Here is a 22,481-nt window from a genome sequence, read left to right on the forward strand (position 1 = left end):
CATTAATTTTCAATGTTTCCGTCGAAAAGCATTGGTGTACCAGTGAATTTTGTGCTTCAACGCATAAAACAGCGCTTTCTTAAAGAAGTAACCGGAACGCCAATGCATTTCGTCGGACGCTTTGAAAATTATTAGAACTGATGCTGTCCAGACAGTTCCTTCCAAGTGGATACGCCATGCGAACTCGCAGCTATAATTCGTAGATTGAAATGCGTGGCGTAAGGTAGCTAATTAAAAAGTTGATTAGCGTAATTACGCTAATTATTCAATTTAACATTTTGATTTCTCGTAGAAGTAATGGCCGCTTCATCGAATAAATCAGATCAAGAGTTAGGATTGTGCTATCTGCCATAGGCCATCTTTAAAAAATTTGGTGGAGTTAAAAAAAAAAACACCCTGTATATACATGAATGTCTGCCCACTTAGTAAGACTATGCTTATATTCTCTTATCCGTCATTTAATTAGTCATTCTTATTATTAAAAGCGTCAGAAGTAATGAATGCTTCGTCGAAAGTGGCGTGATATGCTGCGCTTCAAGGAAAGTTGAGTCGGCTGAGTATATTCATTTATGCTCTATGCTATGGAAAAAAATTTGCGTTGATAGAACATCTTATTTAATGCTGCTACTTCCCACAACATAGTTAGGAAAATATCTTTTCACGGCCAACAACATGACTGCACGCGCATATCACTGCAATTACGCGCACATACAATCCCTGATTAGTCTTGCCTTCCTGCTGGTAAATAAATAGCATTACCAGACGCGATATCTTCGTTCGGAAAGCACGACAGTGCGGCGACATCCAAAGTGCCCTAAAACACACAGTCATTTCTAGCTCCATCTCCCACGCTCGTAACTGCTGATAACGCGATTCATATCGGAGCTAAGTATATATATCTTTTTCAAAGCTAAGTAGAAACGCTTATCTACCATAAATGAATAGGTATTCTATTCATTTATGGTAGACAACCGTTTATTTCGTAAAAAGGCGCTGTTCGCACAACACACAAACTCGCGGTTTAGCTTCTTGGTGCTGCAGCGTGCCCGGAGATTGAATAGCGTAGGATAATACTTCTTTCGGCGTAGAACGCCCCTCTTTGCTTCGTATGTGCGACACATTATCCTGTACAGCCAAAAGTCCAATAGTAAGCACAACATTCAAATTCCCTTCATGAGGAGTCAGGCATTCAGCTCCGCTTAGAAGGCGTCGTATGGCATTGGAGCCGCTAATGCCATTTCTTTCGCTCTCCACAAACTAACGGCTTTAAACGGTCTATATTTACATTTGAAATTGTTCAACTAATATACCTTGGGTTTCGATGCCTCGAGGATTTGACTGCGGGTTTTACGCCTCCTGTGACAAACAAATTTGGCTTCTTGCCTGCCCCCTTTCTTTTATATTTCTCTTTATCTCGGACATATGAAAAGGATACATGATATTGCTCTTTGTGGTGTTTTTATGCAACAAAGAAAAACTAAATGTTGCAAAAGAAAAGAAGGCGGACAGATTAAAAAAAAGGAAAAATGTAAAGGGAAGAAAATATAGGGAGGGGGAAGGGAGACTGCAATAGCAGCACCCATGCGCCAGCAGTGCTGATATTTACATTTCAACAAGTTGCACGTTCGGATGGACGTAAAATCCTGTGGCTCAGTGGCTATGGCGTTCTGCTCCTGAGGCGCCGTCATTTTCATGGGTTCGGATTGCAACAACGATTGCGCAGTTCGCTTTGGGGGCATGTAAAACAACCTCAGTGTGGTTAAATATATTCCGGAGCCCTTACTCCGCCTGCTTCTGTGTTTGCTAGAGACTTTAAATAAATAAATAAATAAATAAATAAATAAATAAATAAATAAATAAATAAATAAATAAATAAATAAATAAGCCAGTCAAAAATTTATGTGCAATGAAGGTTGCACGAAGCTTTTCTTACCCAGGGGTAATTAATTTTTCGCCCACAGACGAGAAGTTTCGCGCAAATGACAGCAGTTTATCGAACAGTGAGTTACAAGGATGCAAATCTTCGCCCATGTGTCGCCATTTTGTCACTTGACCATTGCGACAAATTGCTGGCACTTTACCGATCCACCCGCGGACAAATAAAGCTCTGCGTGCAAAACAGGCACTCGCAACGGCTCCTGCACTTGGGCAGGCGAGAAAGACCGCGCAAGTCGCTCGTCCGGGGGGAGGGGGGGGGGGGGTCGACGGCAGGCCTTCCGAGGAAGCACAGCGCTCGGCCTGGGTGTCAGTCTTGGCGGGCCCGCTTTGGCCGCGTGATGAAGCCGATTCGAGAGTCATAAAGGCCAGGCCAGAGCCGGGGGGGTCCCAGTGCGGGCAGCATCAGGATAGGCGGGAAGCAGCGCGAAGAACGGCCCAGGAGGGGCTGCTATTCGTCCGAGCCTCTCGGAGCACACTCCCTTCGTGGCGGCGGCCGCGTAAACACGGCGCCAGGCGTCCGCCCTTCCCCCCGCCCGCGCGTGTGCGGTGGAGAAGCGGCCACTTGGTCGGCCCCGAGTGGCGCACAAGTGGGGCCTCCGCGAGTGTCCGGACAGCGGCCAAGTGCGATGTTGGCCAGCTCGGCGACGCCCTTCTCCGTCAAGGACATCCTCAACCTGAGCGACAGCGGCGTGGACGAGCTCGACCCGCAGGCGCTGCTGTACCAGGCGCAGAGCCTCGAGAAGGCCTTCTTCGAGGAGGCCTGTCACGAGGGGCTGCTCGACGCGGACGCGCTGCTGCTGCCGGCCGCCGCCGACTCGGGCGCAGCATCGACGGCTGGCGGCGGTCAGTGCGCACCGCACCTCTGCCTGCCCTACCACGCACACTGCTTCGAAGGAGGTCCCGGGCTCGATCCCGGCTACGCGCACCAAGACGACGCGCCGCCGGCCCACCTGGCGCAGCACTGCGCGAGCGGCCGCGCCGACATGCTCAGCCAGCAGTTTGCGAGCGACGCAAGTAAGAGAGCGTTACACGAGACGTGGTCTGTTCGTGCGCATGCGAGCCTGCTTGCTCCGAGTGCCAGGCAATGGAGGCTGCCTGGTGCACCTTGCGAAAGTCGCGTCGCGACTGACGCACACGTCGCGACGCGGCTGTTATTCGTTGCATGTTCCGTGGTTTGCAATACGCGGTTGCCGTTTGTCCTTGTATATAGGTCAGCTAATTCTAGCCTCTAAGTCAGGTAACTTTAGGTGGTGCGCTTCACTATGCATGAATATTTACATTCGTAAGTGTTCTGCCAGGCAGGTCCACCGAGAAAAGTATAACATTGCTTGATTCTTGAAATTGGCATACTTCAGCAATCACCAATATCAATATCATCTTCTCGTGCTTAAGTTAGGAAACATTGACCTCGTTTGCACTTGGTGCAGGCGCTGTTTACGCGTGCTGAGTGTGTCACTTGCTGCAATAAAGCAAGATATGTTCACTGCATCTCCCACCATGCTACTAGAGAACATTCTTGCTCGTATTCATTGACGGGCTGATAAGAAGGGGTATTAAGAATGTTAAGAAGCACTGTGCCTCACCTTATTAGTTCTGGACAATGTTTATGCCATTGCTTTCTAGTGCCATATGTCACGAAGGTGTTGGCGTTCGTCATCGCTTTTTGCAGTTCGTTGCTATGCTTCTGCGGTAACAAAATTCAGAACTAAGATACTTGCTGACAACTCGTGGGTAATTTGCGGTCATTCCTTCCCTCCTTCTCTCACCCTTCTCCATATTCAATCTTTATCTGCCCTCTCACAGCTAATGGGCTGTGAAGTTTGTATTTGCGTTATAATTTGAATAGGCACCTTTTCAAAAGGCAGAAGTAACTTCTCGAACTGCTGTTTCTAAGATCGCTGGAAAGAACATGTAAGATACGTTCGAACTATTCATGTAGGCTACCTTCACAATGTACATGACGTTTGCAGTACAGGGCAGAACAGCAGCAAGATACTGGTGCGCCCTTCACCTTTGACTGCTGATCTGGCCTCCACGATGCATCCAAACAACGTCTATGTTTTCAGCACTGACATGACTTTTTATGTTGGTGAGAGGGACAAATCCACACAAAGAAGAAAATTTATTTTTCGCCTCACTAAAGATGTGCAGCAGTGTGGAAACACTAGCCTTCAGCCAGTCAATGCCATGATTAATGTGTGTTTTGGTCGCTGTCCCCACTTTAGCCAATGACTATAGCTTTCTGTACTATGATCAAGGTATACCGATCAATCGCAGCCAATCTAACGCTAGGTGATCTTTGTGAATTGATTTGCATTTTTAGACAACGCCGGCTAGTTTTTTACAGTTTACAGAAGCAATGCAAGTGAGGGGCTGGAATTTTAGTAACGACCATATCAAGACAACAGACAACGAAGCCTAAGGAAGCACAAAAGAGATAAAGAAGTCTTAACATTGAAATGTAGGATTGATCATAAATGGGGGCTAAATTTGGGATAAGGCTCATATTGCTCATGAAGCAAACAGAAAATTAAAGTTGTTCAAAAAATAACTTACCGTCGGGAGGAGCCGAAGCCAAAATGTTGGCATGATGCTTGCGAGGCTCTCCAATTTTGCTACTGTAGCCAGCTGTCATCCCGTCCATTTTCTGAGGTAATTTCGTATGTGTACCAGGTCAATAACGTTTGGAGTGTTAGCCAGCACCACCTCCGACCGTGGCGGAGGATGTGGAACACCCATTTAACCGAAGACGTTAAGAACTGCGTCAAGTTATAAGGAGGCAACGGCAGTCAATAAGTACATTTCCTCGAGGAATTAAAGCGGCCAGAGTCGAGACCTTTCGCTTTGCAAGGAACGAGAAGAATCGCTGTAAGCAAGCTCGTCGATCGCACCGGTTCATAAGCATCCTTCTTGAGGACAAAACCGGAAAAACTAAAAACACTACTTACCGCATGAAAAAAAATAATAAATAAAGCACCTCTCTTAAGAAGCACGTGCCGATTCGAGTGGAAACTTAAGGGACTTACGAGGATAGAAAAGATAAATTCGTTGGGGTCGCCCAATTAAAAACATTTCCCTCAATAAAGCACACATTCAAGAACAAATGTGATGAATCAGCGTGCATGCATTTATTGCAAGAGCGACCCAGCGCTGTCACGCAATAATGCCGTACTATCACACATGTATGAAATGTATCCGTTAGGAGGCTCATTACTTGAACCCTTTGCGACGAACAGCTCCAACCAAATAAAAGATATTCTCGGAGTGGTATACGGACGTTTGAGAATGTTCTCGTGCAGTTGTCAAAGGTACTGCTCTGGAATAATAAATGAAAACGGCGCACATGACGACATATACATTATACACTGTTTTGTTGCAAAAGTATATCTAGGACCGAATTCCCAAAGCTTTTCGTCGCCAATGTTCCCATGTAATGGTGATGCCGACGCCGAGCGTGCCAGTTGTTAATGTTGGCAACTATACAATGTTACATAATAAAAAGTGACATTGAAGTGTTAGCTATACAGACGGCGTCAGCTAGACAGGAGCACGATCCTGCGAATACATGGATGGCCGATATAATGTAAGGATTACTTTCTCATGATTCTATTCCTTTCTCTTCATCCACTGCTCACGACTGGCTGATCCGGCTTAATGTATAGCGGAGTCGCTAAGGCCGCATGCCGCTCCGTGTCAGTGTGTCCTTGCGCTCACCCTAGAGCACGAACTGGAGCACAGGATGCAGCGCAAGCGGGAGCGCAGTCTGGAGCACAGACAGAAGCACAAGCTGGAGCAAATGTACAGGGGCACATACTGCAGCGTAATCTGGAGCGTACTTTAAAGCGTAGTCTGGAGCACAGGCAGGAGCACAAGCTGGAGCAAATCTACTGGGGCACATACTGCAGCGTAATCTGGAGCGTACTTTGAAGCGTAGTTTGGAGCGCAGGCAGGAGCACAATCTGGAGCAAATGTACTGGGGCACATACTGCAGCCTAATCTGGAGCGTACTTTGAAGCGCAGTCTGGAGCACAGGCAACAGCACAAGCTGGAGCAAATGTACTGGGGCACATACTGGAGCGTAATCTGGGGCATATTTTGAAACGTAGTCTGGAGCGCAGGCAGGAGCACAAGCTGGAGCAAATCTACTGGGGCACATACTGCAGCGTAATCTGGAGCGTACTTTGAAGCGTAGTCTGGAGCGCAGGCAGGAGCACAAGCTGGAGCAAATGTACTAAGGCACATACTGCAGCGTAATCTGGAGCGTACTTTGAAGCGCAGTCTGGAGCACAGGCAACAGCACAAGCTGGAGCAAATGTACTGGGGCACATACTGGAGCGTAATCTGGGGCGTATTTTGAAGCGCAGTCTGGAGTGTCTCATGTCTCCATGTCTCATAGCTGTCAAACCATGTCTCATAGCTGCCAATGCAGACCCAGGTTAGTGATAATAGAAATTAAATCAAAGTTCAGTTACGGATATGTCGGGAAGGTGCAACAAATATTGCTTAAATCACAAAAAAAGTTCATCGGAAATTCATCCACGAGGCAGTATTAAGCTCAACCCCGCAGAGATTTTCAACCGCTGTTTACATGAAACAGGACAGGACACACCATAACTGCACAGACCAAGCCATTCGGGCCTGTTGTATTTGAATCACGGCACATTTAGGCCTTTGTAGGACAATAAGACATATTCGTCCCACCTTTTTGTGTGAGTGAAAACGCTTCTCAGCAGCAAAGGGGCGAATTTAGCTAATTTCTTTGGTGCTGCCTCCAGTCTAAAGGTTTGAACACTTCACGCGCGAATAGTTTCGGGAATGAGCACCAATTGGCGACAAGCGTGCACAATGTAGGAAATTTCTTTTCATTATTGGAAAGCTTCCCAAATTTAACCCACATTGGCTCGCGGGGAAAAAGGTTCTCGACCATACCCGATAAGTTATAATCCTCTTTCCTTCATTTAAATCTACACATTTAGCTCACAATAGGCCCCGTTTCGGTACCTTAATATAGCTAGTCCGCAGAACTTGCCCTTACGAATGCGCCGGCAAAACCATGCACGTACAAACAGGCGCTGATCTTGTTGGTGTTCGACGTTCTGGCGAAGATTGAGCAAAACCATTTTGTTTATGTCCTCCGCTGTGCCACTTTGTCCGTCGTGCTTCGATCCCTGTTAAGAGGGGAAGTGGTTACACATACTTCTTCATTGAGACCCTCGAAGATCGCTGGGAGAAATGAGTTCCACTTTTCTAAAAAGCCTGTGTCAGTGGGTCAAACACGTCCGACTATTTTGTTTTAAATAAACGGCTTGGTGTAGAGACGATAAATTTGTTCCAAACTGTTTCTAAGCACCTCATTTATGCACACCACGCACAAAATATTGAAGAGTGTTGTAAAAAAATACATATGTTGTCCTAAAAAGGCTGAACTACAAATTAAGTATCAAAAAACGTTTGTAAGATCAGTGAAGTGCGTACATCGTAGCCACCTTCGTTTACATGCCGAAAATTCAGAACAGGAGGGCGTTGACCCGTGACCTAGCAGATGACGGCTGGTTCAAGACACTGCACGGGAACGCAAACGCATCGCCATCCAATAACAGAACGGCAAAGTATTTCTGATTGCTATCTCGGAGACCAAGTATCAGTGGAGTGAATCAACACAGCCAGCGGCAATGAGGCGATCGTTATCACGGCAACATTCGAACAAGTGAAACCGTCGATGTAAGCTAAATTACAGAGGGAAAGCGCTCGACATTTAATGCGCAATTTCAGTGTATACAAAATTATCGCCGTGAGTTTGTACGCGTAGTATAGCTTATATAATGCGAGTGTCATCGAAAAGAACTAAACGCTAAAACATGCGCCTATAGTCGTACGCTCGAGCACCTGAATGAGTTTTCTTCCCACTTCGTGAGAGTTGTCATATATCAAGGCATTAATATTGCACCGTGGCCTCCCCCAACACTCTTAAAAAAAAAGAAATCGTGCTCCGCCACGACTTGCGGGTCACATTTCAGTTCTTTGGTAGCAGCTGACATCTTTGCCGCAGTCGCCCTGAAACTATAAGGGTTCGTTATGCGGTCTCCCATTTTTTAACAAAAGGAAGTTCACTTTCGTCGGTGATATATATATAAAACACTATGCTAAGCGCAGTGAGATTTATCATCAGCCAAAGAAAAAATAAAGGCCTCTCAGCAGACGTGACCCTGCAGAATCATTGATCAAAGGCCCGTCACCGCGTTTCATGAACCCTCGACTTGCGCTCCTCACGTTCTCCGCCGCCACCTGCTAAGTTCACACACCTCTGATTAACAAGCTTTATTGCATACTTATAATATTTAAAGCAATTTTCAATGACCGTACGGGTTCGTAGAGGGTTCTTACCATGGCTGCGCAACGTTCCAGCTTGAAACATTTATTCTCTTGCTGTAAAAAAAAATAACATCGCCATTTTTTAAGGCATCTTAGCGAACCTCGAAGTACTTCATTAATTTCTTTTGCGTCCACTAATTGACTCATGCACTTGAGATTTTCTCGGTATACGTAGACGTTGTACAGTGTTTCCGTATTCCTGCACAGCTTCTTTTCGACCCCACGTTTAGTCCTCCTGCGGCTAACGTTTAAGTCTGTGCGTGATCTGAAGCTCCAATTAGCGTTAATTGCCTAACTTGTGAGTCTTCCGACTGACCCTAAGCTGTATAACTTCTCCAGTACGTCTGGCGATGTATGTGCCCGCTATATTTCTTCAAGACCCCATTCTTATCCGGCTTTTCGTTTTTCTCACAGCAGTCGTTTGAAACGTTGATTCGACACGTAATCATTGCTATTTTTGTTCAAAGGCTTTCGGGACTGGAACCGCCACCAATTCAACCCACGAACCACGTAATATTTGTACATCTTGTTTTTGCTGAAATTGAATTGATCATTGCATTACGAGGCGCCACGGCCATGCAATTAGCCCATCGGGTCATCGACACAACTGCGTGCGTGGCAGCACAGAGCAGCAGAAATGTGCGCAAATATAAACAGCGCGCGATGATCAAATTTACAGCATGGTTTTCGGGCATTTGTGAATCTGCTTTTTGTCATTGAAGGGAAAGGTAAATAATAGATGGCCTGGGCAACGTAAGAAAAAGGGAAGCGAACTAAGCGAGAAAGCTACAAAAGTTTATTGTGACAGTTTAAAATAAAACTAGATTTGAGGTCAGAGTTAAAACGGGGGGAAAAAAATAAAAAAAAATGGCAAGGCTTTACTATGGGCGATCTCAAATCGAAGAGACAAACGAAGGAATAAGTAAAATTTGGCACCAAGTCTCTCCACCTCTCCACCTTGCGGACTTCCGCATAACTGATTTACCAAGTAAAATATATATTTATAGCCTATATGCAGGTTATGCTCTCGAAAATGGAATAGAGCTCAGGGAAAAGGGAAACGCAGGAGCCACATTGATAAATCAGCATTTTTAAATTTTACCTTTGGAGACGCCTTGAGGTGTATATAATCAATCAAAAACCTCATCAGCCTTTTCCCCTGGTCTCCTTGTGTAATCGATATCCATGCATTATATTAAAAAAGAAGTAATGTAATTTGCTGTACTGTATTGATTGCTAAGGCGTAGAATGGTCTCGCAGCCCTACCACGAGAGGCATCTGATTTCCTAAACGTGGCACTAAGGCTCAATTTCTTTTTTGTTGTCGTATGTGTAAGACGTACATCCGCCATCAGACTTAACTGGAACACGGCATTTAGCGCCTCTTCATTTATATTCCTGACGAAAGCGCACTTTTGAGGCGAACTGTTCTTCTGAGTAGGAGCTTAGTTCGGGGCGGAGGGGGAGGGGGGAAGGGGGAGGGAGCGGGGAGTCTGCTTTTGCTTCTGGATCCGCTTTACTACAGCTTGGCATACATTTTTGTTCATTCTTCAGGAATCACTACGGGCTTGTTCGGGTTAAGCATGACCGCCGCTCTGCGTCCTAAATGTGACATGGTGCGTCGACAGAGCACAAACGTTTTGTACAAGCAGTTCTTAGTCCTAGACACATGGGGTCGACGAGGCGTCAAGTTGTACGTCGCGTAGGCGGTGGGCACGTGACGAATGTCTGCGCCGCGGGGAGGGGCCATAGCGCCTGGCGCAAGTGCTGGCCGTAACTCAGCCATCACAACTGAGCTCGGAACGAGGCATATGCGATATAGGGGGGGCCGATATGAGAGAGCCCGCAGGCATTGCCAATAAGTATGCAAGGAGCTTGGCGCTACCTGCAGACCTGACACCTGGGTTGGCTTGATCGATTCAGTGTGGTGATCAATGACATCATGTGCAATGTTAAAGTTTGCGCTGCTCGGAGAAGTGCTACGTCCAGGCGTCAGAATGAGGGAGAGAGAGAAAAAAAAAGGAAGGAGTATGCCGGCTTCACGGCGGTCTTCTTAAGCCGGGAAAATTCTTGCTTGCAGGTCACCTCCCCCCCAATTTGCAAGTATCCCGTCCTAATACTATACGAGTCTTAGGGTACGAATGAACTGGCGGAGGATTTAGGAGACGGCGAATTGCCATGTTGACTATCGTTGGTGCAAGTAAGGAGCCCATGTGGCGTACTTCAGTGGACGGTGATTCAGACCTAGAGGTGTCCGTCCCTGCCTGAGAAATAAACCTCACGAACGGTTAAGAAATATTTACCGCAGTGGGTCATGTTCGTGCTTGGATGCGCAGAGGCGTAGACCGTCCATCAAGGCTTGATGAGAATTCGGTTAGGACTTTCCTTAGCGTTGACGCCGACAATTTTTCATAGTTCAGTGCAACGGGGCGTGGCATGAACTTCCTCGTGTACTTGCAAAGCGTCATGTTGCCCGTACACCTCTGGAAGCCAAGGATATCAGGAAAAAGCGGGCCGATTTGGAGGTGTCACTCATGCATGTTTAGTGTCGTCCTTTTATTATTATTATTATTAACGCGGCCACGCATGACGCGAGCCAAATTGGAAGCAGATCTGCCCCGTAGGTGGGTGGCTTGTAGGACTTGGAGGGAGCTTGGTGGTGGCCACGTTCCAGGAGCGATTAATACTGCTGGGGAGGGCTTTCTGGTATTTATAAGAGCGAGTAGGTTGGTATAGTGTAATGATATGACCCTGAGAGTGTGTTGCTGCGTAGTTGAAGCTGGACACATCTGATTTCCGTTACAGTAAATGTAGAGTGACGCCCTGCAGGGCAGCTGTCTGGTCAAGTAATAGTGCCTCAATGGAGTGGCCGGTAGGATGCATTGCATAAAACTTCGTGGAATTCTTACATATTCAGCTACTCTTTCGCGCCATCAAAAAGCTACAGCCATCTTTTATTGGCAAAGTTGTCGACGTAAGTTTGTCTCTCCTGGCTAAGAAGCTAAGTACGACCTTGATGCTGGCTGTTGGTTCGTGCCTCTGCCGTATACTTTCACGACTTCCCGCTTCTGCTCAGAGGGTCAGAAGATACAAGTCTCCAACGGGTGTACTTCCGTATTGGTGTACTCCTTGACTGTGTGCTGAATGTTCTGGCACTTGTCGTCTTTGTCTTCAGGGGCCTTTTATTGAGCTTCAATGGTTTTTACGAACATGCATAGGACCAGTCGGTCAGATCGGTCCAAAATTTCTGCCCTCTTTCTACGGTTTTAGAAAAATCAGGCACTATGCGAGCGATTCTCTTCCGTGAGCACGACTAAAATCTGGTCATATAAGAGGACATGTGTATATAAGGTCCTATAAGGTCGCTTCAAAGGGCACAAGTGATGCTGTATTTTTATAGCTACAATTATGGTACAAATTCAATTGCCATCTAAGGCAAAGCTGCCCACCCACCTGTCTGCACGCGGCAATTGCGAACAACCTACAAACTATTACTGCACGCACGAACGCAACAACGCCCCCCTCCCATAACACACACACACACACAAACACACAAACACACACACACACACACACACACACACACACACACACACACACACACACACACACACACACACACACACATACACACACACACACACACACACACACACACACACACACGCACGAACGAACGCACACTTTGCAGTTTCTCAAAGGCAGATCCTTGTCTATTGCACCGGACGTCGCCGTCGGTCGTAGCCCAGCACAGTCAGTGCTCACTAGCACTGGAATTACTTACGGCTTACAGGGTAGCTAATCATTTGTTTTATTGGGAATCAAGCACACTCATTTTTAGAAGGCGTGATTTGAGAGAATAACATGCACTTCTGTTATTTTCTGCTCGTTGTTTTGTTGGCTTCTGATGACCAGCAACCTCTTGAACAACCTCTAATGCGGGTGCAGAGCATCGTAAACCTTAACAGGAAACTGCCTTTTCTTTTCCTACTTGTTGGAGCTAGAATACGCGACCGCTAAGCTTATAGTTCGCTTAGCCAGAATAGCGTTCGCACCAACGTCTTTACTATTTAATTAGAGCTCGTCATTCGCTAACTAAATTGACTTCCTGAGGATAGAAATTAACTTATGCACCTATCTCGATTTTTTTCTAATCTCCTTGCCCCCTAATGTAGGTGTTCCGACAGCGAAAATTCCATTCCGTTATTGCTGAAAGACAACCTGTTGTCTGAATTTCCATCTCTCCAAACCGAATGAAAAGATACGTGAAATTTGTTCACGATATAAATTCAGGTGTGCCAGAGCCAAATAAAACGGTACAAGTTGTACTGTGCAAGCATTCCTGGAAAGTGGGCAGCAACCGAATCCACGCGGCGCGTAGCGACTCGTCGTGTCGGCATCTCTTGAAGCAGGCGTACAGACCTTTCTGCACGCTTACGCCGACGTGGCAGCACAGTGGCAGCTGTGTTTGGGTAAAAGGCGGATAATCGCCTCTCGCCGCCGGCATGGCCGATCTCTTGCGCACAAAGCGACGCCGATGCAACGAAGCCGCGGCTGCCGCAAGAAAGCGAGCTTCCAAGGCACCATTGTGCTCTGCGGTCGCAGCTCCCGGCACAAAGCCGGTGCCGACGTCGCGGTTCCCGTCGGCCGCTATGCGTGCTCTCGAACGGGAATATTTGCTGTTCTTTCGCACTAAGTTCAAGTATAGCGTCACTGCTGCTCCGTTGGCTCCAACGCGAAATGGAGCCCCGCGTGCGATGATGGAGTAAAGGCCTTGCAGTGCGCACGCGCTTGTGTGTGTGTGTGTGTGTGTGTGTGTGTGTGTGTGTGTGTGTGTGTGTGTGTGTGTGTGTGTGTGTGTGTGTGCGCGCGCGCGCGCGTGTGTGTGTGTGTGTGTGTGTGTGTGTGTGTGTGTGTGTGTGTGTGTGTGTGTGTGTGTGTGTGTGTGTGTGTGTGTGTGTGTGTGTGTGTGTGTGTGTGTGTGTGTGTGTGTGTGTGTGTGTGTGTGTGTGTGTGTGTGTGTGTGTGTGTGTGTGTGTGTGTGTGTGCGCGCGCCGTAATTCCGGTGCTCAGCACTGACTGTCCTGTATTAAGATCGACGGTGACGTCCGATACAATAGATAAGAACATATATCTGGGAAACTGCAAAGGGAAATTATATATGCAGGTCCAATGCATATGTTGGAATCAAAGCTTTAGTAAGGTGGTTAATTACATGCTTTACAACTAACGGCAATGCGTACAACTGTGTTTACTGTCATGCTGTGAAACGCGTAATCTCGTGGAATATGTATGTTTATCCACCACAAAGCTCACAACTTTATGGTCATGCAGTTTTTATGTTTATGCACTGCATCGTTCACAAGCTTTGCTGAAATGTCAACTCCAAGTCAGGCGGATGTACACGCTTCTTTTGTTTCGGGTAAAGACCGATAATCCCCGATTTTTACAAACCGAACAAAATTTTTGAAGCTAAGGTTAAACCTGATTTATTTCTGAAGTTTTCGATTTTTTTTAAGAATGATAATGCAAGTGTTACAAAACTAATGAACGCTTCTCACCTCTTGTGAGCAGGTGGCGAAGGTGCATCTTACTATAAATATTACTATATATGAATATGGAGTGTACCTCATTTGACGCTAGACACTCAAGTGAAAATTGCCGTATATAAAAGTGTCATCTATTCAGAGCCTGCCGGCGTTTAGTGAACCCAAGTTTGTTGCGTATTTATAGCAGCCGTGTTTACATGAATACGATGATGGCGCATTGCACTGAATTTCACTCGTATCGCATGCAGGTAATCGGTGGTAATGTGTTAGGGATCGAATTTATGCCACGCTGACGTTGCTCTACATTGCGAACGGTAGCTGCGGTGTTTAGGGGATGTTTACCCAACTAGATTACGTTTAAAAAGGGGCCACCAATTCGTCTAATTGGTATTTCAATAGTTTGTTCTAAGAGCGCATATTGAATATATGTAAGACAGGAGGAGAACAGACAGTTGAGGAGGAGAGACCCGACAGCTATAGGGTGTACACGGAGGGGCTTCCAATGCATAAAATAACCTACGTCCACAATGCCTTGTGAGATAAGGAGGGGAACCAAACCTCGTGCGAAGCACGGCAATTTGCACTACTTATTGTATTTCTTTTTGTTATCTTTGCTCAAAAAGTGCAGATAACAAATTAATGAAGGGATCACCAAATCGGCATCTATTTGCTGTTTTTGTTCGCGTGGTTTCTTTTCAATGTGTTAACAATGCCTGACAACAAGGAGTTGTAGAGATGAGTTCTTGACATAATTTGGAACCAACTCCCGCTGCCATTACGCGTTCCTGTGACCGATTTTTTTAATACTTTCTTAAATAAAACGTTTCTGTGCGAGAAGAGACCAATGCTTGTGTTAATCGTTTGTGAATGTTACCAGAAGAGTACAGAACTTCGGGCTGGCCGATGACAAAATCCCAGATTTTCACCTGATAATATACATATACATATATATATATATATATATATATATATATATATATATATATATATATATATATATATATATATATATATATATATATATATATACGCAGGAAAGAGACGACGAACTTTTTGGAAGACTTCTTTTACTTAACTATTTCGGCTGGTGGACCAGCCTTCCTCAGAGTACAGGGACTCTGAGGAAGGCTGGCCCACCAGCCGAAATAGTTAAGTAAGAGAAGTCTTCCAAAAAGTTCGTCGTCTCTTTCCTGCGTATATATATATGTGTGTGTGTGTGTGTGTGTGTGTGTGTGTGTGTGTGTGTGTGTGTGTGTGTGTGTGTATGTATGTATATATGTATGGATGTATGTATGTATGGATGTATGTATGTATGCATGTATATGGAAGAATGGGGATGGCAGGTGTGTGCACAGAAACGTAGGACACGTGTCAAGCAACATCTATGAATTCTGTACCTCTTGTGTCGCAGTTGGACGCACCCATTCTGGAGAATTGGCGAGGCTCGGGCGCACACCCGAGTGGCACATACTTAGTGGCCAAATGAAAGAAAGTAAAGGGAATCAAAAGAATACGTTAGATTAAATCCACCATTGCAATAACAGATCGGTGGGCTTTAGAGGTGCCTGTGAACCGACGTTACTATATGCGCATATTCTATGTAAGAAGTTTTTCTCTTTTTTTTTGTTACGCAGAAGAGAGGTGCGCATAGTTATTTGGCATACGAGGGTTTTATAAGCCAGTTCGCTGGCTCTTTCATTGGGCGCGCATACAATGTATATATATATATATATATATATATATATATATATATATCAGAATCCACTTTATTTCCAACGCACTAGTTGGGGGCCCCGAGGCACCAAGCTGTCGCAGACAGCTTGACGGTACCTGGGGGCCTACAGAGAGCAATAGGCAGTGGATTTCACAAATTTGAACAATTGTAACTACATGCTGACATTATGAAGAAGAAATCAGCTTGTTTGATACAGATGCAGCATACATGGTGGACACTATCACAGAATGCATCAACAGTGCAGGAAATGTAGCAGCCAGGAGAAAAGAGAAAAAGTTCATTGCTTCATCAGGTAATCACGCACATGGTATTTAAACGTGCCGAGTGGGACACTGAAATTGATGTGATCTTTTAACAGGTTGTATAGTGTTGGTATGCAGTAATCCAGCCTAGATCTACCGTAATTTGTACGTGTACGCGGCACTGGTATTAGCCTGTTACGTATGCTGTAGTCACACAGGAAATGTTCTGTATCTTTTCGGAGTTTATTTTTAGACATATAAAGAGATAGTTTGCAGTCATATAACGTAGTCGCTTTAAACATATTATGTTTAATGAATAGGGGACCAGTGGGTAATAGGCCCGGGTGTCCATTAAAGTTCTCAAAGATTCTTAATACCTTCTTTTGGAGCCACTCCAGTTTGTTATAGTTGGTGGTCATTGTAGTGCCCCAAACTAAAGTGCAATATGAAAGACGTGAGTAAAAATTAGCATAATTAATATATTGCATTCTTTAGTCTAATTGGAATTAATCCCCTCAGTCTGTAGAGGCAACCAACTGCTTTGCCTAATTCAATCGTGAGCTTATTAACGTGCATGTTCCAAGACATCGTTTCTTCGAACCAAACCCCCAAAAGTTTTTCAGATGCAACGCGCTGCAGGGCCATTCCTTGAACATATAGGGTGAGATCGAAGTCACTTTATTTGTTGAGAGGTTTAAAGATAATATATATAGTTTTTTTTTAATATTTAAGGTTAAACTGTTTGAGTTCAACCACTGTTCAAGGTTAATTAGGTAATTGTTTATCGTTGTGTTTAGGTGGGCTAAAGTCGGTGCGGAAAAGAAAATATTAGTATCATCAGCATACATGATCAGTTTGGGAGAAACACTGCAATACATAATACATGTCATTGTCATAATACATAAGTCACTGAAGTAAAGTATAAATAATAAGGGCCCTAGAATCGACCCCCGAGGTACTCCGTGTTTTAGCACAGTAGTCGGAGATGACAAGCCATCAACTTTCACACACTGCTTTCTATTGTAAAGATAGTTCGTTATGAGATTATGGGGGACGCCACGTATGCCATTGTCATGCAGTTTCGACTGCAGAATATTATGATTTACACAATCAAAGCTTTCCTTAACTCAATGAACAATCCCACAGTAAAAAGTCTGTTTTCAATGTTGCTTAGAATTTCATTCTTGATTAGTAAAAACGCCATTTCAGTTGATTTCCCTTTCTAGAAGCCGTATTGTGAATCATTCACAACGCGGTATTTAGTGAGAAAATTTTTGAGCCGTGTATGAAGGACGTTTTCAAAAACTTTGGACAAGATGGGCAGAACAGATATCGGTCGGTAGTTTGCTATATCACTGATGGCTCCACCTTTGTGAGCAGGGGTTATACGTGCCAGTTTAAGGTCCGAGGGAAATATACCAGTCTCTAACATTCGATTTATTATGAATGTCAGCGGTAAGGCTGTAATAGACGCCACATGCTTAATAGGGACAGCGCTCAGGCCATCCAACCCGGCGGCGATGTTGTTTCTAATTCTGGAAATGAAATTTGGGACTTCTTGCGCAGTAACCGGAGAAAGAATAATTGAATTAGCCAGTTTTGTACGTACAAACTGTGGCGTTTTAGTACAATCACTATGGCTATTCGGAGACACGTAGTCGCCAACGTTGGAAAAAAATTCGTTCATTTCTGTTAGGGCGTCTTCATCTGTCTTGCCTTGAGCAAAAGTTGCAATATTAATTGAGCACTCAACCTTAGAGTTATTAGACAAATTATTGATTTCCTGCCATAATCTTCTTGGACTGTTGTATATTTTAGCAAACAAGGACTGATGGTAGGAGATCTTTGCCTTCTTTAAATCAGCGTTTAATTTATTACGATATGATTTGAATTCTGTGAGCAAGGCAGCATCACGGGATTGAACTAATCTATGGTGCATTTTGTTTTTTGCTTTTATTCCCTTATGCAAGCTGTTTGTAATCCAAGGTTTGCGTATTCTTTTGCTTTGTTCCGCGTTATGCATCAAAGGGAAATGTCTTTCATAGTAGGCTATGATTTTCTTGAGAAAGATACGGTAGGCCTGTTCGGGATCACTTTCGGCGTAAGCATTGTCCCATGCTATCAGTTCAGTATCAGAATAAACATTCTTGAGCGAAGCGGAGTTAATGTCGCGATAACTTGGGTTGGTTATTTTTGTGCTTTTTGGGAGCTACTAGTATAAACGTGAAAATCGGGAGATGATCACTGACTGATATCAAGGGAAAAAACACCAGGTAAGTACTGGTCGCAAGGAACGCTGGCGATACAGATATCAAGAAGCGTGGCGCTAGTTCCAGTAATACGCGTACGTATAACGTAATCAGATTTCTGCTGGCAAACGTACAAAGAATGTTTTGAAAATGTTCACTGGATGCGTCACCACTGAGCATATTGATGTTCACATCACCTATTACTAAAAAGGATGTGCGCATTGAGTGTAGACTAGGCAACAAAGTTTCCATGAACTCAAAGACCTAATGGTGGCCTATAAGCTGCTGCAATAACAACATTCGTAAGCCTTACTACTAGACACTCTACATTGGCTGTAATACAAGTTTGTTCATCAACAACATCACAAACAATACAATTTTTGACGTATAGAGATATACCTCCACCACGGTTAGTGGACCGCGTAATTCCGTGATAATTATATCCTGGTATTCTTGGTGGGTTATCGATTGCAGAAAGCCAGGATTCTGTGAACAATATGACACCAAATTTTATCAATAGGCTATCGAAAAACGTGCGTAGGCTGTTCATGTTATTTTTAATGCTGCGAGCGTTTAAATGGAATGCACTGAAGTAAGTTGACGACACCTCAGTGTGGAGTTTTCAATGTCATAGTATTTACATTGTGCCATGACAGCCATGACTCTGTTAGGTTATACACGAAAAGAAATGTTATATCAACGCCAACCTTAACGTTGCAGTTTATCCAGATCTTCTCGGCAGGCAATCTTTAACATGTCTGAAGATTCTGATTTCCTATATATATATATATATATATATATATATATATATATATATATATATATATATATATATATATATATATATATATAAACAAGGGATTTCGAATTCCTCTAGACTAGCTCAATTGGTAGAGCATCGCACGCGAAATGCGAAGGTTGTGGGTTCAGTTCCCACCTGTGGCAAGCTGTTTTTTCATCCACTTTAATTTCCATTAATTGATCGTTTCTCTTTATTTTCATTTATTAAGAACAAGTAAGTTCCCCTATGTTGTCCTCGGTGTCACTGTTTGACGGCTTCTCATAATATATATATATATATATATATATATATATATATATATATATATATATATATATATATATATATATATATATATATATATATATATATATCCGCCGAGATAGCGACCGACCCAACAGCATATATACAGCGCAAGTGTATAGAAGGAAACAATTCCGTCATACAGAGGACCTGCTTACTACATTTTGTTGTGTTCGTTGTAATCATGCATTAGAAGATACTGCTGTAAAGCATTTAATTATCATTTACTTATAATTTATTTATCAATAACATTGAATTGAATTCAGTTTAAAAGATAGTTAGCTTAAATGGTAGCAAAAATGTCACTCTTAACATGGCAGCCTAACTTTACTGTTCTGCATGGGAATACTAATTCCAGCTTTAATCTCAAATTTCAAGGTGTGGCTCTGAGATTCTCGTTATTCTTAATAACTCGTTCTGTGTTAAGTATATCGCGCTCTTACGGTGGTGCGGCGAAGCTGCACCGACTTGTCCTCCTCGTCTAGAGAGAGAGAGAGACAGGCAGACGCTGTCCATCTGCCTCCCTCCTCGCCATAGCAGTGCACACGGCTGAAACACTGCGCAACAAATGGCAGGTCGTTAAGAGAGCGCGTGAGAGTTGCGAAGGCGTAAAATGCGAGCGCGTTCCGAGAAATGCGAGTTGCAGAAATTCCCGACGCGCCGGCGCCACGCGCATCCGCCGATGATTGGAATGCTCGCTTACAGGTCTCGAAGATATAGGACGCCGTGCGAGGCAAAGAAGAAGGAAGCCGGAGGCTGGAGCGAAGATTCTGCGATAGACCGCAATGTGCTTCGTCTCAAAGGCGGTGAGGCTAGCGCTGGCGTTAGCGAGCACATGAGGATTGTGAAGCTAAGGAATGGACGCGTATAGGGTTTCTCTGTGTCGCGTACGCTTCTTGATCTGCAAAAATGGGCCCAGGCCCGGAAACCAGCGAGGTGGAGGAGGCAGACCGACTAATGTTCGACAGAGCAGGGAGCCACGACATACCTCGAGGCATGTTAAAACTTACGTCGATCCAATTCCTCGGTGTAAAGTTTGTTTTTAAGAGGAAGCTTTAGCTCGGGCCCAGCTGCGACGCGGCCAATTCAAATACGTGTACAACGCAAAAACATTTTTCTGCGATAACCACTGGGCCAATTTTTCTGAGATTTGCTGCATTTGACAGAGGAAGCTAAATTCTAGTAACTGTTGGAAGCAGAATTTCTATTTAATGCCTGAATTTTCGAAAAGGAATTTTCAAGAAATGATAAGCTTGAAAAAGGTAGAAGCACAAGCTTTACAAATTGGTAGCTCTCCACCAAGAACATATATCGCAGTTTTGTAAACAGGAACCGTTATAGCATTGAAAGCGCAAGAATTTGATAGGTCAATTTTATCTTACTTGAATTAGTTATATTGTTTACAGGGGCTTCGCAAATGTTTACTTACATATTAGTCCTTTATTTGAGAGCCACGCATTATAATCACTTTAGTCTGCTTTAGATATACTGTTAGGTGCAATTTACAGAATTGTGATATCATATTTCATTGCTGAGTTACAAAGTAGGACGGCAAAGTTACCAACTTGATAATTTAGTTTTCTAAAAATTTGCAATTTTTCCCAATTTTTATTAAAATATTGATTACCTAAATCGAAAATTCGCAATAAACAGTTACTAGGTCTTGCCTTTTTCTTTTAAATTCAACAAACCTTATCAAATTTGATGCAGTGGTTGCCGATAAAAATGATTTCTCCTTTCCCCATGTATGTAGATAGGAGCCCCCAAGCTAGAGCTTCCTCTTAATGCGATAGCATTGCAAGCAGGCTTCACCCACTTTAGAGGTAGCTTTTCGAAATTTTTGCTTTTTTATTTATTTATTTACAAGAATTATTGCGTTTCTTGCATCACAGGAATACGAAAGGGTATAGTATTAAAAGTTCTGATGGCACCTGTTTGGGGTCCTGACCCCTTTACATGGTGTTCTGGGCTCCGCAGTCGCGATATAATGCAAGAAGAAAATATAACACACAATAGTTTCAACGACGTACCACTCCAACGCGGAAAGCAAAAAAAAAAAGAGAAAAACTTGAAAAACTTTTCCTTCAGTCACAAATGATATATCGTTAAAACAACGTGCCGAGTTGGAATCACTATCACGTCGACGCCAGTTTGCTCGCCTAACCTTATTTCATAAACTTTATCACCATTCCACGCTTCACGAAGACTTCTTTTCACCACCCCCTGCAGTTTTCCCGCGCCGTGACCACGCTAACAAAGTAAAACGCATAATGTGCCGGTCGTCGCTCTACGCAAAATCATTTATTCCTCGCACAATAATAGAATGGAATAACCTACCATCACGCATAGCTACTGAAGTTAGCCTACCATCTTTCCAAACTTTGTTGCAAGAAAACGGTTAGTGGTAGCAGATTAGATATTACTTATGCCTATATGCACATATTAACATATGTAAAATGTTCTTGTGTTTTCATGACTAAGTGCATTTACCCCTTGTTCATATCTATATATTTTATGTTCCTTGTGTGTATGTTTATTTTATGTAGTTTTATTTCTTGTGTATATTTCATGTTTGTACCCCCTCCCCCTATGTAATACCCTCATGTGAGGGCCCTTAGGGGTAATGTAAATAAATAAAAATAAATATATACACACACACAAAGAATACAACACTTCATACATAAGTTAAAAAAATTCAGTGCCAGTTCACTCTGTGAAGCCGGATGACCAGCGAAGCTGTGTATGCGGGCCACGTATGGCGAACTGTCCACTGCCGTGTCATATGCACATAATGGAAGGCGAGGCATGACCAGTCGCTCCTCCACGATGTTGAGCCTCCGAAGATGATGCATACCCATGTATTGTTGCAAAACGCGGCACGACGCCTTTTACTAACGAATCCCGGCACGTAGAACAGACACGCACCTCGCCGCACTCCGAGGGCACACACACTGCTTCACCGCAGCCAAGGCGATCGTGCGTTGGTCGACGTCCCGCAGTGAAGTAATGGTTGTGAGGTCACTCGAAAACCATAAGCGGTCACACAGAACACAAGCCACGCCAGATTGGTTCCCCTCAAACTGCCTCCTTTAGTTGTATTCATATCTACGTTTAGTTACATAGATAGATAGATAGATAGATAGATAGATAGATAGATAGATAGATAGATAGATAGATAGATAGATAGATAGATAGATAGATAGATAGATAGATAGATAGATAGATAGATAGATAGATAGATAGATAGATAGATAGATAGATAGATAGATAGATAGATAGATATTCGCGTGGACGACGGGACGAGCCGGAGGAA

The 22,481-nt window shown here is 44.0% G+C and overlaps 1 protein-coding gene across 1 annotated transcript in view; it reads left to right on the forward strand.

Moving 5' to 3' along the window:
• The first annotated feature begins 2,528 nt into the window (after window positions 1-2,528).
• The window catches only part of LOC142565314 (homeobox protein Nkx-2.5-like), a 57,899-nt gene continuing 37,946 nt past the window's right edge, over window positions 2,529-22,481 (forward strand). The window contains exon 1 of the mRNA XM_075676251.1: window positions 2,529-2,952. Within this exon, the coding sequence (XP_075532366.1) occupies window positions 2,565-2,952 (388 nt within the window). The 5' untranslated portion in view covers window positions 2,529-2,564. The remainder of the gene's footprint in view (window positions 2,953-22,481) is intronic.

Source organism: Dermacentor variabilis, chromosome 1 (assembly GCF_050947875.1).
Source record: "Dermacentor variabilis isolate Ectoservices chromosome 1, ASM5094787v1, whole genome shotgun sequence".
NCBI classification, from domain to species: domain Eukaryota; kingdom Metazoa; phylum Arthropoda; class Arachnida; order Ixodida; family Ixodidae; genus Dermacentor; species Dermacentor variabilis.